The sequence below is a fragment of the Perognathus longimembris genome, chromosome 3 (genome assembly GCF_023159225.1).
Source record: "Perognathus longimembris pacificus isolate PPM17 chromosome 3, ASM2315922v1, whole genome shotgun sequence".
Classification (NCBI taxonomy): domain Eukaryota; kingdom Metazoa; phylum Chordata; class Mammalia; order Rodentia; family Heteromyidae; genus Perognathus; species Perognathus longimembris.
The window spans coordinates 40,210,186-40,236,260 of NC_063163.1; the positions used below are offsets into that span (position 1 = coordinate 40,210,186).

At 40.3% G+C, this 26,075-nt stretch overlaps 1 protein-coding gene across 1 annotated transcript in view; it reads right to left on the bottom strand.

The window, feature by feature from the left end:
• Positions 1-6,284: 6,284 nt before the first annotated feature.
• Nufip1 (nuclear FMR1 interacting protein 1) overlaps positions 6,285-26,075 on the bottom strand; it is a 39,297-nt gene continuing 19,506 nt past the window's right edge. The window contains exons 7-10 of the mRNA XM_048341339.1: positions 22,654-22,841; positions 17,683-17,799; positions 8,595-8,827; positions 6,285-6,577 (exon numbers count right to left, since the gene is read on the bottom strand). Coding sequence (XP_048197296.1) covers positions 6,461-6,577; positions 8,595-8,827; positions 17,683-17,799; positions 22,654-22,841 — 655 coding nt within the window. The 3' untranslated portion in view covers positions 6,285-6,460. The remainder of the gene's footprint in view (positions 6,578-8,594; positions 8,828-17,682; positions 17,800-22,653; positions 22,842-26,075) is intronic.

Genomic DNA, 26,075 nt, shown 5'->3' on the forward strand with positions numbered 1-26,075 from the left:
TGAATTTAAGATAAATCAACTACTGATTACTGGTCCCATAGGAGCTGCCTATCCTCTTAGCAATGCTTTAAAACAAAAACCACACACTTTTCAGGCTGCATCAGAATCTCCCATTGCCTGTTTTATTGGAGCTCACGTTCTTCCTGCTTTACTTACAGGAAACAACCCACAGCATTTCCTAGTCATTCTTCAAAATCAGATACCCATCTGCATTGCTTTTCATCCGTCTTTCCCCTCTATTTTCCCTGGGTAAGATGCCCAGCCTAAGTCAGACTATGCCCAGCAGAGATTCCAGAGGAAGCGGCCAAGCAGGTAGAACAGCACTAAGTAGAAATCACTGAAGGTGAGCAATGTGAGAAGGTAATGAGAGCCCATTCGGAGCTTGTTGTGCAGGGAGTCAACCATTGTCACTTGGGTCTGGGATTCAAAGGTAGCAAAGGAGTGAACAACGTCAGTGTAAGAAGCAGAGAAGGCTTCCAGCTTGCTGGCTGGGGCTATGGCATGGGTAGGCAGGCAGTGGGCACCTTTGGAGGATATTCTATGGATTGGTTTGAGGTACATGCTCAGCTTCCTCTGTTTAGTCCTTAGTTGTAAGTAGGGACCATGTGTAGGGACAGAAGTAGTAGAGCACTTTCTAACAGGAGTTCAGCCCCAAGTACCAAACACACACTCAGCCACCAAAACAACAAAAAAGCAAAATGCAAAGGCATACATGATCTAAAAAAAAAAAAAGACCTTTGCATAGAATTCAGTTTGTTGTTTCTGTAGGAAGTGTGCCAGGTGCAGGTGTAGAAGATGTAGAAGAAGGTGTAGAAGATGGTCTATGCAAAGACTCAAAGTGTGGTCCTCAGGCCATCTCCTGGGAACGGATTCAGCATGCACGATCTCAGGCCCCACTTAAAATCTATAAATTGGCAATTAAGCAGGTGGGGACTGGAAACCTCTATTTTAATAAGAACCCCTTGGGAAACTCTGTACACACAAGGTGACTCCCAAACTTGCCTGCTTATCCTTACCATTTGGGGAGCAGCTATTTCTTGGTTAACTCCAAAATCTACACACATGACAATCTCAGTGTAGGGCTGGGGAAGCTATCCTCAAGACAATCGGCCCAGATTCAAAATCACTGGTTTATAGCAAAGTAATCTAGTGTCTGACATGGCAATTAATTTCCAAAAGTTATTTGTCTCTGCCAGGAAATTAGTGTAGTAAGTACCTCAGGCTCTATAAGCAGATTCAGTGTATAACTTGATTGACAGCTTCCATCTTCATAGCTCTTTGATTTTAAAACAGTATCTTTCAGAGATTTCCTATTTTGACATTGATTGCCGAGAGTCTCTTTGTTTCATCAGTCACTGCACACTGTATACTAAGTGCTTACCAAAATGTAAGTTATATCTCCAACCTAAAATATTCCAACCTAAAATCTCAAAATCTCCCAACTCCCACCTAAAATCTATTCTTGAAAACATCCCCAAGTAAAATAGTTTAAGGAAATGTGTCCAAAAAAAAATAAAAACCCCATTTTGCACACTTCAACTGGAAATCAAGACTCCACCCCTGGCTTGCTATATGACCTTGGAAAATTTACCTCCCGCTCTAAGTTTCCCCACTTGCCTAAATGAGGAAAATAATGTTGACTTCATTGGTTCAAGTTAAAAAAAAATACAAATATGAAGCCAATTCTTTTTCTTTTTTCTGCTTCTGAGAGGAAGTTGATTTTCTATGACAGTGATTCAGCAGGTTTGTTACCAGAAATTTAGGACAGCTAAACTGATCTCAGGTTCTTATGTCTGGCAAGAGAAAAAAAAATCAGGCATGATAAGAAGATAAGATGACAGAAAAGTTTATTAGAAAAGAAATATAGCAAAGAAAGCCACGGAGAAGATAGCACGTTAACCCATCTCAGCAATCTTGCTGAAATGAAGCTTATCATTAATCCTTACATCATTGTAAGTTGGTTTATGACATTCTATAGCCTCTGTGGTCACACACACTGGTATTTCACTCCAATCTCAGTTTTAAAGATACATAAAAATAATTATAGGAGGAATTAAAAAAAGACTTATGTTTTTAAAACAAACTAGAATTTCCAGAGACAAAAAAAAAAACCCACAGATGTTGCCATTTCTATGCAAGGGCATTTTAAAGAATTTTATCATTTTGGGGTCTTTCTGATATCCTGGGATTTGTGCATCTCACCTCCCTATAATATTGTCTGGCTTCATTGCTAACTTAAGTTCTTAAGCAAAATAAGACAACATAACTTACTTCTGTCAGGATTTAAGGTCATAGACCTACAGAGAAGATGGCCATTTAACTGTGTGTGTGTGTGTGTGTGTGTGTGTGTGTGTGTGTGTGTGTGTGTGTGTGTAAGAGAAAGAGAGAGAGTACAATTATTGGTTTTTGGACAATTTAGTGGTCAGAGCTAATGAGCTTCATGAAAAATATGAATTTGTGAAATGGCTACTGCTACCTGTCTAATAAAATAAGGAAACAATTTCAGTCATTTTAAGAAAATAGAAAAGAGGACAGGCAAGAAGAAAAGGTAGCCCTGATTAAATTGTTTTGCTCTGGAGAATAGCAAGCAGAAATCACTAACCATAAAGCTGCATAATCATAATAATGGATTGTTTCCTGTGGTACAATATCAGCATCTTCAAAAAAACAAAGATAAATTGGAATCCTTCTAAAGAGCACAAAACCTAGAAGGCAGTAACAAAATAAATCATTTTACCTGTAAAAATAAGAGGATTAGCACTGGGTGGGGAGGTGCTTAAGGCCCTTTTCTCTTTTCCTATAAATAGGGAAATAAGAAATAAAAGGTGTCAGACTCTTACTTCATGCCATATGCAAAGTGGATCAAAGACTGAAATGTAATAGAAGAAAAAGTACCCATTTGGTGATGCCACAGAAGTACCAAAGAAACAGAAATTGATCTGACCTCGCCAAAAGCTAAAATACCTGCAAGAGGTGAAAATATTTGGTGAAATATCGAGATGTATATACAGTAAAGTGTTTGTGTAGCTCAAAAAGGCAAGCAATCCACCAGGAAAATAGACAACCGAGTTGAACAATCAACAGTGGTACAATAATAATAATTAACAATAGAAGAGGGGGAGAAGGAAGAGGAGAAAAAAAATTCATGGCCTCACTTGTGTCAGGAAAATGCAATTTTTAAAAGCCATTCTTTCACCTGACGGTGACATTATTTGCTGTTGTAGCACATGACATCCCTCAACAAATTCCTCTAACTATAATGTTACACTGGGCAATTGAACCACCAGGAGCCTGGGAGCTGCACAGCTGTGCTGGGTAGAAGGAAAAGCACAAACAAAAAAAAACTAGAACTAGTGGTGTGGTTCAATTAGGAAAGGTCTAGTAGAGCAACTCTGAGTTAAAAAAAAAAAATCACCTAAACTAAAAGCAAAGTATAAGAGACATATGAACTACATGGAAACTAGATTGAATAATTGAAACAACACTCGTGGGGGCATTGGGGGCACAGCTTAGTGGTAAAGCAGCTGCCTAGCAAGTGCAGGGCCCTGAGTTCAAACCCCAGTACTGAAAAAAAATGCATGGAAAACTAATGAAATGGAAATAAATCCTAGAGTTCAGCTTACAAAGTAAATAAATCAAGAAGACAAATACTAAACTGCAATACGTTGCGACACAGGAAATGGTAGCACTACTGGCTAATAAGCAGGGATGAGAACCGGCAGACACTGAAATGGGGGGGCATGTCACAAAGCAACAAGTGACTGAAGACATTCATGTCTCCTGGATCTGTACATAGAATGAGTTGACTGGATGGATGCAGGTTAACAGGAGCCTGTGTCTCTTTCTATGAGAAAACCCAGAAAGTGCTCCAGTGTCAGCTGTCATTGCTGCACAGCACATACAGCAATGGCTAGCAAGAGAATTTCAATCAGAACTTTTTCCCTCCAGAGGTCCTCTACATGCTGAATGTCCATTTTTTATTATGCTATTTATCCACCCTTGCAGATTCACTTCTTTCATAACTTTGAAAAAGCAGTGATGGCGAATTCCATTCCACTCCCAAGGAGGCTAGAGCTATGCTAAAGGCTACTGTGTTGGACCAAGTCCCCCACCGCCACCCTCAAGGCAGCTGTGGTTTCAGCGGTTTTCTGTGGTTTCTCTTCAGTGACCATTCTCTCCATGCCAGCCTTGTTTCACCACTGAGCCATGCCTCCAGCCCCATGAGTGTTGTTTTAGATGATTCTTGCTTCTCAGGGATGAAAGGATGAATGAATAAACCCAGTAACCCAATGTGGAGGGAAACGCTGTCCTGACAGTTCCCTCAGCTCTGCGTCCTCCCCTCCCCTCCCCCGCCCCCCCCCCCCCCCCCCCCCCCCCGAGCCAGGACTTGCTGGACTCCACAGTGAAGAAGGCAGGAGTGAGGTGAAATGCAGTACCTGGTGCCATCGCCAGCCTCTCATTTCCAGGTCAGAACTGATTTTTTTTTCTTTATTGTCAAAGTGTGATAAGAGTGGTTACAGATTCATATGAAAGGCAGTGAGTACATTTCTTGTTCTACTTGTTACCTCCTCCCTTCATTTCTCCCTCTGCCCCTCCCTCTTCTGCTCTCCCCCCGAAGAGTTGTGCAGTTGGTTTACACCAAATGGTTTCCAAGTGTTGCTTTTTGAATGGTTTGTCTTTTTGTTCTTTATCTCTTGATTTTGGTATTCCCTCTCCCTTCCCCAGTTCTAATACCCATATAACAGTATCCAGGGTACTCGGATGTAATACAGTGGTAGTGAGGGTACAGCCACAGGAAGGGAGTACAAGACAAACAAAACTAAACAAACCAGTCAAACAAACAGACAAGGAAAAAGAGAAAAAAAGTAGTTTGAGTTCAATAATTACAATAGTGGTATAACTCTTGTTTCTGTAACGTGGAGTTCATTTCACTTGGCATCTTCTTATGTGGTCATATGGGTGTAGCTATTGGGGTATTTTGGTCTTCTACCATGACTAGCCTATTCATGCACTAGCTATTCCCTATGAGGGACACCATAGGGTTTATGTTTCTTTGGGTCTGGGTTGAATGCAAACTTGTTCAACCCCTCTGGAAAGCAGTGTGGAGGTTCCTAAGAAGGCTAAACATAGAGCTTCCCTACAACCCAGCAGTCCCACTTTTGGGCATCTACCCAAAAGACTACAAGCAAGACCACACTAAAGCCACCAGCACAACTATGTTCCTTGCAGCACAACTCGTCATTGTCAAAACATGTAACCAACAGAGATGCCCCTAAGCAGATGAGTGGATCAGGAAAATGTGGTACATATACACAATGGAATTCTATGCCTCCATCAGAAGGAATGACACTGCCCTATTCCTAAGGAAATGGCAGAACTCAGATTTTTAACAAACCTAGTCCCTTTGAGTAAAAAAGGAACACAAGACTACAACTTAAGATCAGATTCCCTTATTTCGTAGGAGGCAAGATCTGGATACTTTTCATTTACTTAAAATTGAAAAAAAATTCAATCACCACCTTCACAGAACAAATTTTAATTAAACCTTAAAAGGAGATGACTAGTCACACTGCCATAAGAAATATAAGATGAACCTCAGCAAGTACTACACATATTTTCTCAGAGGCGGTAAAAAGGGTCTGATTTTAAAACCATATTTTGAGAAAAAGCACCAATTAAATCTAAACATAGAGATCATATCTATATTAATGTTTCAAACATTCAATATTTAAGCTACGTAAATGGAGCCAGTATAAACAAGGAAAATTGAAATTGAGACCTTGTGATGTATATATTTGTGAAGTATTGGTTTATTTTTGAAAATCCTCTTGCCAGAGTTAAAAGAACAATTCTTCCTTTTCAGCATTAAAAACAAACATATTGCTCTGCCTAATTTTGCTGAGCTGAACTAAGGGCTTTGCTTTGCAGTTTATGTTCTACTGCTCTTTTTTTTTTCTGGGGGGGGGCAGGGGGAACAGTACTAGGGTTTGAGTTCAGGGCCCTGTGCTTGCTAGGCAGGGGCTCTATCACTTGAGCCGCACTTCCAGCCTTTTAAGTTATTTTTCATAGGGTCCCATGTTTTTGCTCAGGGTTGATCTGCACCATGGCCATCTACTAGGACTCCTGTGTAGCTGAGATAATGGGCAAGAACTACCACATCTGGCCAGAAACTTCCAATTCTTAACTAGCCCAACTGCAACCTTCCTTATATGAGGACAATATGTAAAATTCAACACAATGAGAAAAATTTGCTACTATACCAACAATACAAGCACAGCCTTAAAAAAAATCAGCTCTGTGTTTATTTGCTAGAATCAAAGACTTGAAAATCCAACATAATATCTTAGGAGACTTACAATTACATTACTTAATCCAGTTTTTTAAAAATGGTTTTTGTTTTTTCTGATTTGAGATGACAGTATTTTATATACTTTACTTATGAGTGTTAAACATTTGACACTTATGAATCCTTAGTTTTCTCAGAATTAGTATCGAGTCCAAAAAAGTCTTTTTTGATAATGTACCGAACACACTGTAAAATCACGTTTCTTTCATGTCGAATGTCTGGAGCTAGAAGCTAAAAAACAAAACAAAAATATTAGCTGGTTAAAAATACGTGTGTCCATGAAAGGCAGTCTAAAATATCATATGCCTAACTCATATAAAGAACACAGAACAATGTGTTACATATTTACTAATGTGTTATATATTTATGAATTGCTAAAACAGTAAAATGTAATTCAAGAATATTTCCTTTGCCTTTTAACCTATACCAAGAGTACCGGAGAAAGCTTTATGAACACCAAAAACACTCACATTTGTATTCTTCTCTAGGAATATCTAACAAAAGACAAGAAAGCAGATTTGGAAGTCTGTAATTCTTTCTTTTTTTTGCCAGTCCTGGGCCTTGAACTCAGGGCCTGAGCACTGTCCCTGGCTTCCTTTTGCTCAAGGCTACCACTCTGCCACTTGAGCCACAGTGCCACTTCTGGCTGTTTTCTATATATATGGTGCTGGGGAATCGAACCCAGGGCTTCATGTACACGAGGCAAGCACTCTTGCCACTAGGCCATATTTCCAGCCCTCTGTAATTCTTTACTATAAAACTCATTTCACTCCCTCAGTCAAATGCAGTGGCTCCTAACTGTAGTCTCAGCTACTTGGGAGATGGAAGAAACACATGAGCCTAGGATTCAGGGCCAACCTGGACAACATAACAAGACCCATGTATTATAAACAGATATAAGTAAGATACAATAATAATAGTAAAATAATTCTCTCAAATCCAAATCTATATACATAGTATAGAAATTCTAAGTATATATGTTAAAAATTTATTTTCTTCTCGGTTTATTTTCTGACATCACTATTATAGTTCAGAGACATCATTCAGTGATGTTTCAATGGTCAGTATAAAAATGCTATAGATAGCAGTGATATTTACAAAATAGGAATGTTATGATTCAGGTCCATCTGAACAAGTGACTCTCTCCACATACTTAGCAGCATAAGCATAGAATAATTAAACTACAGCAATATACACTTATCTGATAAGTAAAAAAGACTTTTCAGGGAATGTCAGCTATTTTACAACTTCACCGAAAAGTACTTCTTTTTTTGTTGTTGTTGGTCATGGGGCTTGAACTCAGGACTTGAGCATTATCCTTGAGCAATTTTGCTTAAGACTAATGCTCTACCCACTCTGTGACACAGCTCCACTTCTGGATTTCTGGTGGTTAATTGGAGATTAAGTCTCACAGACTTTCCTGTCCAGGCAGGTTTTGAACTTTAATCCTTAGATCTCAGCCTGAGTAGCCCCTCGTGAGCCACCAGCACCCAGCTCACTGTGGAATACTTCTATTACACTTAAAGACATGAACATCTTTCATCTCAGAACAGCAACATTTCTTAGAATCAAAAACATAATACTTTCTCTTTACAATTTTAAGAAAGCTACTATATTTTTATGCATTGTTGAGAAAGCCATCAATACTCAAAATACTAATAAATAAATGTACAGAAAGAGAAAAGGTAGAGACAGTCTCTAAAGGCAGGAAATGAGAAACTTCAGATCTTTTTTTCCCCATTCCTTTGTGGTTTTCAATAAGCAATTCTATTTTAAAAACACAAATCCTTCCTATTAATGATTTCTAAAAGCTGTTGTTGTATTAATCTGGGATTTTTCATTTGTTTTATTTTGTGCCAGTCCTGGGGCATGAACTTAGGATCTGGGCACTGTCCCTGAGTTTTTGTGCTCAAGGCTAGTGCTCTACCATGTAAGCCACAGCTCTACTTCCAGCCTTTTTTTATTTTTAAATTCCTGCATGAGCGGGTTTCAAACCTCAGTCCTCAGATCTCAGCCTTCTGAGCAGCTAGGATTACAGGTGTGAGCCACTAGTGCCAGCTTCAGCTGTACTTTCAATGAACACTTTCACCTCATTACTGATTTCCTTAAACCAATGCCTGATTTTTAAGCAGTCCGGAAAGGTGTGATTATTTCATATTTACTAAACACCAAATAGTCTTCAAGGACCCTATGGATCTGCCCTACCTTTCTGACATATATGAATACAGGGTTAAGAGCAATCACTTACCATTTCCAGGAGATAGGGATGGTGTGTTCTAGGTTCAAATAATTGCGAATAGTTGCGTATGTTTTTCTTCTTCTTAGGGTTTGTATTTCTAAAGCTTTTCTTTGTACGCCCATGCTGGGCTTCTGAGGAGTTTCGAACTGTTGCTGTAGCATCTTTACTTGGACTCTTGGGAGCGCTGGTCTGCAGAGCCTGGTTCTCTGCCACAATGTCTGCTTCTGTCTTGATGGGAGTTTCTAAGTTTGATGAAAAAGAAACACAAAATTTAAACAATACACAGAAAATAGGTAGAACTTTCAAAGAAAACCAAAAGAGACACAATACTTAATAAGTTAGACAATGAGAGATTTCGCAAAGCATTTATAATACATTCCAATTTTTTTCAAATTTGAAGTTGTCACTGCCAAGAATTGAGGAGACTACCACAAATTAGGAAATAATACTCAAAGGAACTTGATCTATAAAATAAATCTTAAGACAGGAATAATGATCACTGAAAACAGAAATATGTGGATAACCATAAGACATATTTCTCTTAATTTGGAAAAAAATTCAACATAACTGAGTAAAAAAATTTAAATGGTAACTAGGATTTATATTATCAGTAGAAATTCTATGGTAACAGTAGTACAAAAGAAGAAAGGAAAAAAAATTAAGTATATTGGCTGTAATCTTTTTTTCTTTTGTGCCAGTATTGGGGCATGAACTCAAGACCTCACACTTGCTTGATATATAAAACATAAACATCAAGTCTTAGGAATGTGAAACAAGGGCTTTCTCTTCTAAAGCAAAGAATTTTAAGTAATGAGTCAAAAGGAATTTATATAAAACTAAGTATTTATTTTATTAAATAGTATCTTCTGCTACCTAGGAAAGGCTTTATATTACTGTTCAGGACGGCAGCAAATGACACGCAGAGTCCTTAGGGGAAAGTAATATAATTGGCCTCTATAGGCTTTTTAAGTCCCCAACCTATGTTTTATATCTGCTCTGCCACAACCAACATAGCACACTTAATGATATATGACCTATAAAATGAAACCACAAGAGCTCAAAGATCCTTTCCTACTTCCTTTCTTCCTTCCAATTAAAAGTGATGGCAGCCTCAAAATAAAGATATGAGTGTAACAGTATTTAGATCTTAAAAAAGAGAAGAAAGAATTAGCTTATTAGCTTGTCTTTATGGGATTCAGTAATCTTGTAATAGTTTGCTTCCATATCACCTGTTATAAATATAACTGAGAGGTGAGAAATGTAATATGTGTTCAAAGAATGACTCTAGCTTCAGATCAGTATATTTGAAACAAGAGTAAGAAATAAGTTGTTTTCCCAAAATTGAAATAATAGGCCACTATCTGTTAAGGAGTACTCTGATAAAGCTAAAGTAGTTTATACTTCACATTTCAAGTTGTTTTTGAATAAAACACACCACAGCTTATTAATTTAAAACTTCTCACATTATATTTGTATTTCATACTGAAGCCTAACTCTTCCTTATTCAACATCCTCCAACTATTCAAACATTAGTTATCTCTAGCCTAATCAATACTCAATAAGCTGTTATTTTCATCCAACTATCTTCAAATCTTCATTCTAAATAAAAGCTTAGACTGTATTCTTAACTTTATTACAGTCCAACTTTGACTTAACTAAAGCTACTGTATTTTGACTACACTTCTCCTGAGACACATAGGCAACACAAGCTTTTTCATGGTAGGAGAAACCTAAATAAAATTACAATACAAGTGTCCATAATAGGACATAGGCTTACTCACCAAATGTATGCTGAACTATCAATACAAACCTTGGATTAGAACATTTGATTCTGGCTAGCAAAGTACTCATGCCTGTAATCCTAAATGCTCGGGGGTATGGTTTGAGGCCACCCTCAACATAACTGTGTGCAAGACCCCTCATCAACCAGTAAAAAGTTAGACATTACACACCTGTAATATCAGCTACATAGACAGTACAAATTGAATTGAATACTGTACTAGCTGAGGCATAAAACAGCCAAAGCAAGAAAGGCTGATATGACAGTGTAGCTCATGTGGTAGAGCACCTACATAAAAAGGACTAGGTCCTGAGTTCAAACACCAGCACCAACCCCCCCCCCCCGAAAAAAAAATATCACCTGGCATTAGATCAATAGTCTATTTATAGTAATTATATTCATCCCCCTCCAAAAAAAGACACTGTAGATTAAACTTGCTTGTCATAACAAATTTCATATAAAGCCCTGTAATATCATCTCTAAAGCTAAGACATGCCTCCCAAACAGCACTGGCCTCTGAGCAAGAATCTCAAAGGACTCCATTTCTTTTTTCTTTTTTTTTTTATTAATTGAACACAAATTTTTTTACAAGGTGTTGTGCAAAAAGGGTACAGTTACATAGTAGGGCAGTGTGTACATTTCTTGTGATAACTTACGTCCTGTTTTTCTATCCCTTCTCTAGGTCAGGTAGACATATATACAATATACAATATACAATGCATCAAGAACATATATAGTATTCACAGACTTGGTCTCTACTGTCTCTCCGTCTCCCTTTGTTAACAGTCATATATCAGGGAGATCATGCCCCTTTGTTTTCTGTGTTCTAAGCTTGTCTTGCTCAACATTATTTGTTCGAGTTCTGACCATTTCCCTGCGAATAACAATATTTCACCATTCCTAATCGCTATGTAGTATTCCATTGTGTATAAGTACCATATTTTTTGGATCCATTCGTCTGTGGAGGGGCATCTGGGTTGTTTCCATATTTTGGCTATTGTGAATTGTGCTGCGATAAACATGGAAGTACAAATGTCTTTTTGATATCTTGGGTTTTGCTGTTTAGGATAGATGCCTAGGAGTGGTATGGCTGGGTCATAGGGTAGGTCTATATTGAGCTTTTTGAGAAACCTCCATACTGTTCTCCAAAGTGGTTGTACTAATTTGCACTCCCACCAACAATGGAGAAGGGTTCCTCTTTCCCCGCACCCCCTCCAGCATTTGTTGTTGCCTGAGTTCAGAGTATAGGCCATTCTAACTGGAGTGAGGTGGTATCTCAGGGTCGTTTTTATTTGCATTTCCTTTACTACCAGGGATGTTGAGCATTTCCTCATGTGTTTCTTTGCCATTTTTATATCTTCTCTTGTGAAGTCTCTCTTTAGCGCTTTTGCCCATTTCCTAATAGGTTTATTGGGCTTGGAGGGGCTTAGTTTTTTGAGTTCTCTGTAGATGACAGATATCAGGCCTTTGTCTGTTGCTGTGCTGGTAAAGATCCTTTCCCATATGGTTGGCTGTCTTTCTATTTTGGTGGCTATGTCCTTAGCTGTGCAGAAACTTTTTAATTTGTGGTAGTCCCATTTGTCGAGTCTTTCCCCTATTTGTTGTGCCCCTGGGACTCTATTCAGGAAGTTCCTTCCTGTGCCTATAAGTTCTAGTGTCCTTCCTACTCTGTCCTTCAGTAGTTTCAAGGATTCAGGTCTGATATTGAGGTCCTTGATCCATTTTGATTTGATCTTGGTGCATGGTGATAGGCTTGGGTCTACTTTGAGTTTTCTACATATGGCTGCCCAGTTTTCCCAGCACCAGTAGTTGAAGAGGTTATGTTTATTCCATTGTATGTTTCTAGCTCCTTTGTCGAATATCAGTTGGCTTTAAGAGTGCGGTTTTATTTCTGGGTCTTCAGTTCTAATCCATTGGTCTTCCGATCTGTTTTTATACCAATACCATGCTGTTTTTGTTAAGATGGCCTTGTAGTAGAGCTTGAAGTCTGGTATTGTGATACCTCCTGCACTGCTTTTTTTGCCTAGAATTGCTTTGGCTATTCTAGGTTTTTTGCTGTTCCATATGAATTTATGGATTGGTTTCTCTATTTCAGTGAAGAATGTGGCTGGGATTTTGATAGGGATTGCATTGAATTTGTATAACAATTTGGGCAATATGGCCATTTTCACTATATTGATTCTGCCTACCCATGAGCATGGGAGGTCTTTCCATCTCCTTGTGTCTTCTTTGATTTCCCTTATTAGATTTTTGTAGTTTTCATTGAATAGGTCCGTCACGTCCTTGGTTAAGTTGATCCCTAGGTACTTTATTCTTTTTTTGGCTACTGTAAATGGAATTGTTTCCATAATTTCCTTTTCTGTTTGTATATTTCTGGTGTACAGAAAAGCTGCTGACTTTTGTGGATTGATTTTGTATCCTGCTACTTTGCCAAATTGGTTTATTAGGTGTAGGAGTTTGGGTACTGAGTTTTTTGGGTCCTTCAGATATAAGATCATGTCGTCTGCAAATAGGGATAACTTGATTTCTTCCTTGCCGATGTGGATCCCTTTGATGTCCTCCTCTTGCCTTATTGCTATGGCTAGGGATTCCAGCACTATGTTGAACAGAAGTGGGGAGAGTGGGCATCCTTGTCTTGTTCCTGAGTTTAGGGGAAATGATTTAAGTTTCTCTCCATTTAATATGATATTAGCAGTTGGTCTGTTGTATATGGCTTTTATTGTTTTGAGGAATGTTCCATCTATTCCTGTTCTCTCCAAAGCTTTTAGTAGGTATGGATGTTGTATTTTGTCAAAGGCTTTTTGGGCATCGACTGAGATAACAATGTAATTCTTAATTTTAGATCTGTTTATGTGGTGAATTACGTTGATTGATTTACGGATGTTGAACCATCCTTGTGACTGTGGGATGAAGCCTACTTGGTCGTGGTGTATGATTTTCTTGATCAGTTTCTGGATCCTGTTAGCTAATATCTTATTGAGGAGCTTTGCATCTGTGTTCATTAGTGATATTGGTCTGTAGTTCTCTTTTTTTGTTGGGTCTTTGCCTGGTTTGGGAATGAGTATGATTACTAGCTTCGTAGAATGAGTTTGGGATTTCTCCCTCTGTTTCTATTTCGCGGAAGAGTTTGAGGAGTATTGGTATTAGCTCCTCACTAAAGGTTTTGTAGAATTCGTTGGTGAATCCATCTGGGCCTGGGCTTTTCTTAGTAGGGAGGTTCTTGATTACCTCCTGTATCTCACCGTAAGTTATTGGTTTATTTAGTTGATTTATTTCTTCTTGGTTCAGTTTGTACTTCTCTAAGAATTGATCCATTTCTGTAAAATTATTGTTTTTTGCTGAGTAGAGGCTTTGGAAATAGCTCCTTATGATTGTTTGAATATCGTGTGTACTTGTTGTAATTTTTCCGGTGGAGTCCTTGATTTTACGTATATGAGTCTCTTATTTTTTTGTAAGTCTTGCAAGGGGTCTGTCAATTTTGTTTATTTTCTCAAATAACCAGCTTTTAGTCTTATTTATTTGTTGAATGGTCTTTCTATTTTCAATCAGATTTATCTCTTCTTTAATCTTTGTGATCTCTCCCCTCCTAGTCGTTTTAGATTCTGTCATTTCTTGTTTCTCCAGTTGTTTTAGTTTCATGGTGAGGTTATTCACCTGCTCTGCTTCCATTCTTTTAATGTGAATGCTGAGGACAATGATCTTGCCTCTCAGTACTGCCGTAGCTGTGTCCCATAGGTTTCTTTGTGATGTGTTTTCATTGTCATTGTGGCTTATGAATTTGTTGATTTCATCTTTAATTTGGTCTGTGGCCCAAGTGTTGGATAGCAGCATGGGGTTTAGCCTCCAAGAGTGTGTACAGCCTCTGTGGTATCCTTTGTTGTTGAGGGTTACCTTTAATCCACTGTGATCAGATATAATACATGGGATGACGTCAATACTTTTATATTTGCTGAGGTTCTTTGTGTGGGCTATGACGTGGTCTATTTTGGAATATGATCCATGGGCTGCTGAAAAGAAGGTGTGCTGGGTCTCTGTAGGGTGGAAGGTTCTATATAGGTCTGTTAGATCCATTTGGGAAATGGTGTTATTTAGGTCCTCAGCTCCCTTACTAATCCTCTGGGTGTTGGATCTGTCTCTTGGGGAGAAAGGGGTATTAACGTCACCCACTATGATTGTGTTTGGGTCTATCTTGTTCTGTAATTCTGTGAGAATTTGCTTGACATATGTAGGGCCTCTTTTGTTTGGTGAGTATACATTTATCACCGTGATGTCTTGATTCTGGATTTTTCCTTGTATTACTATGTAGTGTCCTTCTTTGTCTTTTTGAGTTGACTTTAATGAGAAGTCCAGCTTGTCTGAGATCAGAATGGCTACACCTGCTGTTTTGGTGGGTGCATTTGCTTGGTAGATCTTGCTCCATCCTTTCATTCGAAGCCTGTTTTTGTCTCTTGCTGTAAGGTGGGTCTCTTGTAGACAGCAGATGTCAACTTTTGTTTGCGAATCCATTCTGCCAGTCTGCTCCTCTTTATCGGGGAGTTTAAACCATTTATATTTAAAGAGATCAAGGATAAAGGTGTTTTTTCTCCTTCCATTTTCTTGTTGGGCTGTTTTTTCCTCTTCTTTTATTTTTTTCTTGTCTTTAGTGAGCTGTTCTTTCTGTTGGACTTTGGCTATTGAAGTTTCTTTCTGATTCTGTCTGTGTGTCTTGTACGATCTCCATTGGTTGGGGCTCCCCTCTTAGAATTCGCTGTAGAGCTGGTTTTTTATTCACATACTCCTTTAGCTCTTCTTTGGTGTGGAAAGATCTGGTTTTCCCTTCAAATGTGAACTCCAATTTCGCTGGATATTTGATCCGAGGTTGCAAATTGTTAGCCTGAAGTACTTGGATGGTGTTCTTCCACTCACTTCGAGCTTGGTAAGTTTGTGTGGATAAGTCAGATGTTATTCGAATCCTCTTCCCGTTGTAGAAAGTTTCCTTCTTTGCTTTGGCTGAATTCAGAATTTGCTCTTTAATCTTGAGGTCTGTAGTCTTGAATATTATGTGCCTTGGGGTGGCTTTCCTGGGGTCTGGCCTGCCAGGTGTCCTATAGGCTTCGGTTACCTGGATGGGGTCCCCTGTGAGATTGGGGAAGTTTTCTGCAATGACTTTATTGAGAACATGTTTAAGCCCTCTGCTCTGGTATTCGGCTCCTTCTTCTATTCCAATTATGCGCAGATTATATCTCTTGTCTTTGTCCATTAGTTCCTGGATTAGTCTGCCCTGAAGCTTCACCTTTTCTTGGAGTGTGGTCATTTTCTGGTTGTTGTCGGCTGCTTCATCGTCCAGGCGAGAGATTCTGGATTCCATATGTTCCACTCTTTGTGTTATGGTTTCAATTGCGGAGTTTATGGATGTCAGAGAGCTATTTATGGTTGTCATATCAGCTCTGATCATGGAAATTTCTTCCTTTAAAGAGTTGTATTTTAAATCTATTTTTTCATGCATTTCAATTCTCAGGATGTGGAGATTTTCTTTAAAGGAGGCTTGCATTGTATCCATTTTTGCTTCCATTTCTTTAAAGGAGGCTTGCATTGTATCCATTTTTGCTTCCATTTCTTTCTTGGCTTCCTGGGTATCCTTCAAGATTTCCGCTCTAAACTCCTGGAATTGTTTTCTGATTTCATTTCTGACGCTTTCCATCATTCCTGTTAACATGGCCTCATTTGCTTTTTTAGTCTCCATCTCCTCTTCAGTCATGCTGCTTTTTGGAGCTGGCGTGTTGGCTTGCCCTTTGATGAACTGTGTTATGTTTCTTTGTGATTTGCGCATCTGGAGATCTGTGGATAGCTTCTCAGGTTTGGTTTGTAGCTCTTCCCTCCCTACTGTGTAGGCGTGTCTACGGCAGCAGGTGCTGTCGCTGTGGCCCCACCCACCAGTGCAGGGTACGCCTACCAGAGTGGGCACTGTCGCCGGAGGCCCCGCCCTCCTGTGCACTGTGCGTCCACTACAACAGGCACTTTAGCAGGGTATGCCTCCCAGAGAGAGCCCCGGGTTGTTGAGATGTGTTTGCGCCCTCCCACGAGTCCGTTGGGGGGGACGGTACGTGTGGGGCCCAGTGGGATCGACTGTCCGGGTGTGGGTTAGCACCCTCAGACCTCGCCTCCGTTGCGAGGGGGGGACGTGATCAGGCCCAGGTGTCCCTGCTGTGCTGGTATTGCCCACCAGCGCCAGTGATTTTCGTTGTAAGAGTCCGCGAGGTCCAGGCACCTCGGGTGGGGCTTGCACTTCCGGCTGTCCCCCGGCCCCTGTTGGGAAGGGGGTGGGGCCGGTTCTGCCAGTTCAGGAACCTGTGGGGCCTTGGGGCTGCTCCGTCCTTCCCCTGCTAAACTGACTTCCCAGCGCCCGAAGGGAGCTTCCCACCTGATTTGGGGGTTCTTTGTAACCACGGGGTGGGGAGGGGGAGGGAGGGAGATCTAGCTTCTTCGTAGGTCTTGGGTCTCTGATAGCTGGTCTCCCATTGGGTGAGGGGGTAATGGGGGACTCACTGATCCTGCATTGTGTGTGTGTCCCGCGCAGCTGTTGGTCCCTCAGGGGGTGGCAAAGTGTCATGGTGGCTTCCCCGGTTCCCTCCTTCTGCCGCGCTGGGTCCCCCTGTCCAAACCCGGTGTGGACCCGAACTTCTCGTCACTGCTGTTGTGTGTCTTGGTCTGCACCCTCCCGTGCGGACCCACCCTGACCGTAGGGTCTCCCGCTATCTGGATTCTGCACTCCCGGCAGCCTGTCTGCCAATCGCTGGGTTCCCCTTTCCCAGCCTGGCCCTGTTTGAGCCAGGGTTGGCTGGTGGGGGGAGGGTGCCCCGGAGATTCTCCGGCTCCATGTAGGTTTTCGGCTCTTCGTTTTTGCTCCTTTTAGTTTTCCTGCGTTTCTCCACTGCTTCTGGCTGCTGGTTTTGCTGGGTTCTTGATGGGGTGTTGGGTGTTGGAGTTCCCAACTCGCTATTCAGTTGGAGCAAGTCGGGGTGCCTCCCTACTCTGTCGGCGCCATCTTTCTCTCCCCTCGGACTCCATTTCTTGTACCCAGGCTACATCAACCACCAGTATAGATAGGGTTGCATTTGCCAAGTGAGATAATTTATGTAAATGTGCTCCATAAAGAACAATGCCCTATAAACATCAAGTGTTATAAACTAATATTCTGACAAGGATCCTCAAGAACCAAGAATAAAGGAATTTAAATACCAAATAAAGACTATTCATCCTAATGCTATTAATGCACACTGAACCAAAGGCAAAAAGCAACAAAACACACACCTCATCCCAAAAGACGGCTTGACTTACCTTCAGGCTCACTCTCTGATCCTGAGAGACTGCCATAGCTGCTCATCAGTGAACACAAGGCTGGTGTCACCTCTTTAGGAATGACTGTCTGTGGTGGTTTCTCCTCCTTATCAGAATCTGAACAGATGGGGAAAGAGCAGATTCAAACAGTATACCCCCAAACAGTTCCCACCACCACAAGAAAGCTGGCGACCACTCCTTCATCTGTTAGTAACACTAACTTTTCATTGCCACGATCCTCCCAAAAAATGAATTGTAGGAGGTGCGACAAATTTCTGGTTGGTTTAAATCCTAAGCAAAGAAACAAATTGCTCCAGGGAAGGGACAGGGACAAATGGAAACTACACACAGTTAACTTATCATGCTTCACAGGTTATGGAATTTGAGCCGTCCCTAAATTAACTTAATTACACAGTCTTTGCTATTAATTTACAGGTAGTGTGAAAGTCAAAAATTTACTTAACTTTACTGGATAAGGATCATTAACTCTGAAAATCAAACTCAGTAATAAAGTATTATTGTTTTTAGGAATAAATTAAAATACTGTTGATTTAGGAATAAAATATTGTGGGTTTTAGGATTGGTTTTCCAGAATCCAAATAATATTTAAGCCATTCTATGGGCTTAGAGTTTTACTGAAAGGACTCTGTCTCAACCTTTTTATTATTTAGAACTTCTAAGAACTTAAGTCAACAAGCCAACCATGAGAATTTCACAAGCACTAAAGAGCCTGCCAAAGGTAAAGCGTTTGATCAGAGCCCAGCAAGTTCCACTGGAGCCGTAGCACACCACCTATTACATTCACTTTTGGCAGCTTTAAAAACACATTAACTCTATTCTAGACAACCAATAAAAATAAAGCCAGCCTGAAGACAATAAGTAACTTGTCTCTTTAATAAAACAATTTGACCCACAACCCAATATAAAATGTTTCAAGATGGAGCATTTAGTGTTCAAAATGGGAAAGAAAGCAAAACATTCTACCAGGAAATGGAAATACCACTGTATGAGAATGCTGGCCTTGCATCTCCCGTGGAATAAAGACATCCTCTACCTTCCACTACCCACACTAAAATTGCTCTTTATCAATTTGCTTGCCAGTCCCAGGGCTTGTAGTCAGGGCCTGAGCACTGTCTCTGGCTCCTTTCTGCTCAAGGCTAGCACTCTACCACTTGAGCCACAGCACCACTTCAGGCATTTTCTGTTTATGTGGTGCAGAGAATCAAACCCAGGGGCTTCATGCATGCAAGGCAAGTACTCTACCACTAAGCCATATTCCCAGCCCTGCTCCTTATAATTTTAAGTTACATTATTACCTTTTCCTCTGGATTAATGAAGGGAAAGGAAACTATGTAGCCTACATATGTAAATTAAGCAGAAAGCTATGATATTAATGTGAAGACTGTTGTTTGAACAGTAGTCTTCAAAGGCCTATATCATTTAAAGATAAGAGTAATGGAGGCTCATAAGATAAAACCCTATCACAATTAACACTTTGAAAGAGGTACTGTGTGCTTTGGCACTATCAAAGCATCTTCTACAATGATGTGATCAAAGGGGAGGAGAGTCCCCTAAGTCAAGCAATGCTAACATTTTTTTTTTGGCCAGTCCTGGGCCTTGGACTCAGGGCCTGAGCACTGTCCCTGGCTTCTTCCCGCTCAAGGCTAGCACTCCGCCACTTGAGCCACAGCGCCGCTTCTGGCCGTTTTCTGTATATGTGGTGCTGGGGAATCGAACCTAGGGCCTCGTGTATCCGAGGCAGGCACTCTTGCCACTAGGCTATATCCCCAGCCCTGCTAACATTTTTAGCACCTACCCTAGACAGACAGTCAAAGGACTCACAGACATTGTATTGGCTGACAAAATGATACTCAAGAAACTGCCCCCCTCTTTTTTTTTTTTTTTTAAAGAGCAGCTAAAGTAGTTCTCTGAACTAAAAATAACAGCATAAAGACAGGAGCAATCAAGATGATGAAACCAGATTTTAGAGTTACTATAAAATAACTGAAAATATGCTCATTGTTAAACATTAGTGACACTTTCTTGGGCAAGTTTCATCTAATTGTGTGTGTGTGTGCGCACGCGCACCCTATGTTCACACACACAAAAGGAAATCTAATATAATAATAATGAAAAATCACCTTTGGACTAGCTCTCTTTCTTTTTTTTTTATTTTTTTTATCTTTTATTTTATTTATTTATTTTTTTTTTTGCCAGTCCTGGGCTTGGACTCAAGGCCTGAGCACTGTCCCTGGCTTCCTTTTTGCTCAAGGCTAGCTAGCACTCTGCCACTTGAGCCACAGCACCACTTCTGGCCATTTTCTGTATATGTGGTGCTGGGGAATCGAACCCAGGGCCTCATGTACACCAGGCAAGCACTCTTGCCACTAGGCCATATCCCCAGCCCCTAGCTCTCTTTCTTTTTCCCATTTATCAATGCATTATATAGGATATCACACAAATCTGTACAGATGAAGAGATGTGCAGGGTGAACAGAACAGAACTTCCTGGGCTGGCTTCCCACTAGGAGCTCTTGCGTGCTCACCTCTGTGGAAGCTCTACAAATGATCCTTTTGGACTTTTATGTAGCTTCCATTACTTAGGCATTGCTGACTAAATCACGGGTCACTGGCGATCACCTTAACCTTCAGCCTTTCTTTCCTCCCTGCAAGTTGGGAGGTAGAGATGAAAGATCTAATCTTCTGATCTTTCCAGTGACCAGTCCCCATTCCAAAACTACCCAGGGCTGCCAGCCATCCTAGACTGAAAGCATGGATGACTTCTTTAAGTCTCTAGCATTTCTCTGGATATTATAATGCTGAGCAAGCAAAACACTGGACTTCATAAGTTTCTTCTAAAAGGAAGGAAAAAAAACCCACGGAAACCAACCATGTATGCATATGTGTGTATATGTATGTATAAAAACCATCAATATTGTCTTATCCAACTCTACACATCAGCTTCCCATCCAGTTCTTTTCTGTTTTTTTGGTGTTTTTTTTTTTTTGGGGGGGGGGGGTTGTCAGTCCTGGGGCTTAAACTCAGAGCCTGGGCACTGACCCTGAGCCTCTTTTTGCTCAGGCTAGCACTCTACCACTTGAGCCATAGCACCACTTCTGGCCTTTTCTGTTTATGTGGTACTGAGGAATCGAACTCAGGGCTTCATGCATGCTAGGCAAGCACTCTACCACTAAGCCAGCAACCCCATCCAGTTCTTTTCTACATAATTTATTTCTTTACACATTGCTGACTGCATTTCTTGATAATGCCTTCAGGAAAAAACAATTCTACTCACTAGCCCCCAAGAAGTCTACTACAGAAAATGCTAAGATTGAGAATGGTGCTCAGTGGCAGACTGTTTGCCTAGCATATACAAGGAGGGATCTGGGTTCAATCTTCTGTAGTCTCTTAATTTTTATGGAAGACACTTAGGGCTGGGGTGTGGGTCAGTGTGAGAGTGCTTGCCTAGAACCTGAGTTTGATTTCTAGTATCATAACACAATCAAGGGAGATATTTAAGGATGGGACTTTTTTGCTAGCTATACACCAGGCCAGGTTATTTCCAGGTTATTTTACCATCTACTCTTTAACTAATAAAGCCAACAGATGTCCTAATGCTCTGTGACAAGAGCTGTATTTATAACAAGTGACTAATGAGTTAGATTGTCATTGCTTTATGGATGCTGAGGCTCTATAGTTGAAGGTCATGGCCACCTTACTGACTTGTTGCTTTCTTTTCTAGCTCAGACAAAAGACATATTTTTATGAAAAATTATAGAACTTCTTCCATTTTTATTTACTGGCTTTTGTTATATCCCTATTCCAAAACTACCAAGGAGCTGCTAGCTATCCTGGATTGTGAGTTTCACTGTGAATTCTAGGTTGGAACCTGCTGTGTAGCCCACAATCCTTGTGCTTTAGCATCCTGAATGCTGCAATTACAGATTATACCACAGGTTACTGCATACATATTTAAACAAAAGTAACAAAACAAACTGAATCTTAATTGATGAATAACAAAAAGAGATATAAAACAAGAACAAACTCTTGAGTAGGTTAATAAGCATGAATATATAAGGATCTTAATATGGAACTTTACAGATGACATTTTGTCAACAAAATCTGAAGATATAGTCTCCAAAACTGAAATTAAGAAAAAAATAGATCACTGTCCAAAAGTAAACTCAGCACTGGCTAAAGTGTCATATGCCTTGCCTTAAACTTGTTCTCACATCTTAACTATCCTAGGATCATGTAGTATTTCTGAGACAAACTCAAACTTCACCTATGAAAGGTATGTAGGGAACTAGTGGAAGCAAACTACTAAAGTTCAAATTCAGGCTCTGCTACTAACCAACAGTATGGATAAGGGAGATTACCTATAGTCCTCATTTCCAAAGCAGAAGTTGCCATAGTACCTCTGTAGACAGTCATAAGGAAGAGCTAATATTCATAAAGTACACAAATCTTAAGAAATGACCTTAGTGAACAATTGTTAGTTGGTGTTAAATTTTCATTATTACCATTCCTACTAAATTTCACCTTTATTTAACTCAACATTTCCTTGTGCCAAGATCCTTTTGCATCCTAATCTAGTCAGGGAAGATTACTCTCATTTCTTGCCATCTGCAACTTCAATAACTTTTGCCATGTGGTTATCATGGAAACTGTCATCCAACCTCCATTTGCATAGGAGAAACTCGGTCCAAATAAATATTCACCCAGGCAGTAAGCAAGACTTGACCTCAAAAATAATCAGTACAAAAAGGCCTAATGGAGTGGCTTAGCAGCAGTGTTTACCTAGTAAACATAGACCTTGAGGTCCAATTATAGGATTGCAAAAAATCAAAATAAAAAATCACTTCAGTTGTATGTATTTGCCATTGCACTTCCCACAAACAAGGCTATGGATAATCAACTTGAGCATCACTGGCCACACACTTATGTGCACACCACTTTCCTACTGGCTTACCAGAGTCACTGTTTATCAACACGCCAAGGGGATCTTCATTTGCTGGAATCTCAGGCTTTGGACCACGACCATGACTACCTGAGGTAGTGACTGTTCTATGTGTAGCATTGCCACTGTTCCACTTATTGTGTTTGCCAGGACTTCTAATCTTCACCATTTGTGAATGTCTGGACATTCCTTTCATCTTGCTGGGGAAAGAAAAGAAATGCAATTCTTAGTATAAAAGACAATGACTTGCAAGAAATATCTGAAAAAGAATACTAAGTGTAAAAGAAACTAGATGTTAAACTGACCAAGTGTGGCTTAATAAACTAAATCAACTAAAAAAAAAGAAACTGTCTCCCAAAGACAGAGAAGACTATAGTAGACTGTTAAACGAACAAACTCCCTGCAATATACTTCTACTACATAAATTACCTTACTCATGCTCAGCTACACACTCCCACTCTTATGTTTACCCCTCTGACATTTGGCTATGTTGTGCCATCATTTGATCAGTTTAACAGTCTTACATTTATGAACATAAAAATGTACCTTGCTGGGCACTGGTGGCTCATGCCTGTACTCAGGAGGCTAAGACATGAGGATCACAGTTCAAAGCCAGCCCAGGCAGGAAAGTCCGTGAGACTTTTTTTTTTTTTTTTTGCCAGTCCTGGCCTTGGAATCAGGGCCTGAGCACTGTCCCTGGCTTCTTTTTGCTCAAGGCTAGCACTCTGCCTCTTGAGCCACAGCACCACTTCTGGCCATTTTCTGTATATGTGGTGCTGGGAATCGAACCCAGGGCCTCATGTATATGAGGCAGGCACTCTTGCCACTAGGCCATATCCCCAGCCCCTCCGTGAGACTTTTAACTCCAAGTAACCACTAGAAAACCAGAAGTGGTGCTGTGGCTCAAGTGGTAGAGTACTAGCCTTGAGCTGAAGAGCTCAGAGACAGTGCCCAGGCCCAGAGTTCAAGCCCCACAATTGACAAAAAAAAAAAAAGAATCACAAAACATGGTTTTGTCTACTCCTCTGGGAGGAGTCTTTTTTTTTTTTTTTTTTTTTTGCCAGTCCTGGGCTTGGACTCAGGGCCTGAGCACTGTCCCTGGCTTCTCTGCTCAAGGCTAGCACTCTGCCACTTGAGCCACAGCATCACTTCTGGCTGTTTTCTATATATGTGGTGCTGGGGAATTGAACCCAGGGCTTCATGTATACAAGGCAAACACTCTTGCCACTAGGCCATATTCTCAGCCCCGGGAGTCTTACACTTTCCTCAGCATTTAAAAATATGTCACCTTTCCTTTTGTGAAATGATCTAAAGATAATTTTTTTTTTTTTTTTTGGCCAGTCCTGGGGCTTGGACTCTGGGCCCGAGCACTGTCCCTGGCTTCTTTTTGCTCAAGGCTAGCACTCTGCCACTTGAGCCACAGCGCCACTTCTGGCCATTTTCTGTATATGTGGTGCTGGGGAATCGAACCCAGGGCCTCATGTATATGAGGCAGGCACTCTTGCCACTAGGCCATATCCCCAGCCCCTCTAAAGATAATTTTAAAAATTATTTAATTTAAAATATGCACCTTATCTGAGCCTCATGCTAACCCTTTAAAGTAGATTAAACAGGGACTGTTCTCTGCCCAACCCCACAGCCAGCTCAGGTGCAGTGTGCTTTCAGCAACTGCATTGACTTCACTTAGAAAGAAAACAAACATTCATGTGAGCATCTTTTAATTTTATGTGTAGGAAAAACACAATATTTTTTAAAGCATTTATGAAGGAATTCTCAGGAAACAATACAAAGTATCAGGGGCTGGGAATATGTCCTAGTGGTAAACTGTTCACCTCATATACATGAGCCCTGGGTTCAATTCCTCAGCACCACATATACAGAAAAAATCCAGAAGTGGTGTTGTGGCTCAAGAGATAGAGTGCTAGCCTTGAGCAAAAAAAAAGCCAGGGACAGTGCTCAGGCCCTCACCCCAGGACTGGCAACAAAAACAAAACAAATAAACAATACAAAGTATCTTTTAGAGGGGCTGCATTTACTCAAAGCAAAACTATTTGCCATGTATCAGGCAAAATTCATTAATAGTGGAAGCTTCAGTTGGAAGTACAAAGAATTAGAAACATGAGCCCAAATTTCAATTTTGCGCCTTATTTACCATCTCTCTTAGACAATATTAATATCTTTGACTGTTACTCCTGTCTGTAGAATGAGAATCATGCAAAGAAAGAATTAAATAAAATAAAGTGCTTTTGATTTTTTTTTTTTTTTTTGCCAGTCCTGGGCCTTGGACTTAGGGCCTGAGCACTGTCCCTGGCTTCATTTTGCTCGAGGCTAGCACTCTGCCACTTGAGCCACAGCGCCACATCTGGCCATTTTCTATATATGTGGAGCTAGGGAATTGAATCCAGGGCTTCATATATACGAGGCAAGCACTCTTGCCACTAGGCCATATCCTAGCAAAATAAAGTGCTTTGAAAGTGGAGCTATAGGGGGCTGGGGATATGGCCTAGTGGCAAGAGTGCTTGCCTCATATACATGAGGCCCTGGGTTCAATTCCCCAGCACCACATATACAGAAAATGGCCAGAAGTGGCGCTGTGGCTCAAGTGGCAGAGTGCTAGCCTTGAGCAAAAAGAAGCCAGGGACAGTGCTCAGGCCCTGAGTCCAAGCCCCAGGACTGGCCAAAAAAAAAGAAAGTGGAGCTATAGGGATGGTGCCCAGGCCCTGAGTTCATAACCCAGAAGTGACCAAAAAAAAATGCTTTGCATTTAGAGCACTATAACTCTGAGACTGAGCCCTTGGTAAGTGATAGGAATTATCTTAATATTTTCTAAATCATCTGTTAAACTGACAATCAGTTTAGGTCTATACTGCCTAGGCTTGCTATAACTTTTAAAGAATTTGATTCCAAAAGTATTATATATTCATTTATATATATACAAGAAATGTGCATATATGTACACATATACACATATTACTATACATATACTATATCTATATATTCCCAATTTTCTACATTACTCTCAAAATATCTATATATACTCCTTACCTACCTCTATATCTATTGAGCAGAAGGAAAATGATTATCATATATGGCTACACAAAAGAATAGAGAGCACCAAAAGAGAGCCTTCCTAGCTACCCTATCCTATCCACCAACTAGCCCCCAATGTGACTGAGCCTCATCAAGACCCACAGATGGGCCTAATTCCTAACTGAACACAAATGTCTGAAAAATTACTCTTGTATGAAAATAAAGAACATTCATTAAGAAAATTGGAAGGCAAGCCAAAGACTAAAAATTGTATCAGTAATACATATACTCCAAAGAAAAATGTGTATTTAAATAAACAGCTCCTACAAGTTAAGAAAAAGCAACCCAACTAAAAATGAGTCAAAGACTCAAAGTGGAGGTATGGCTCAGTGGGAGAGTACCTG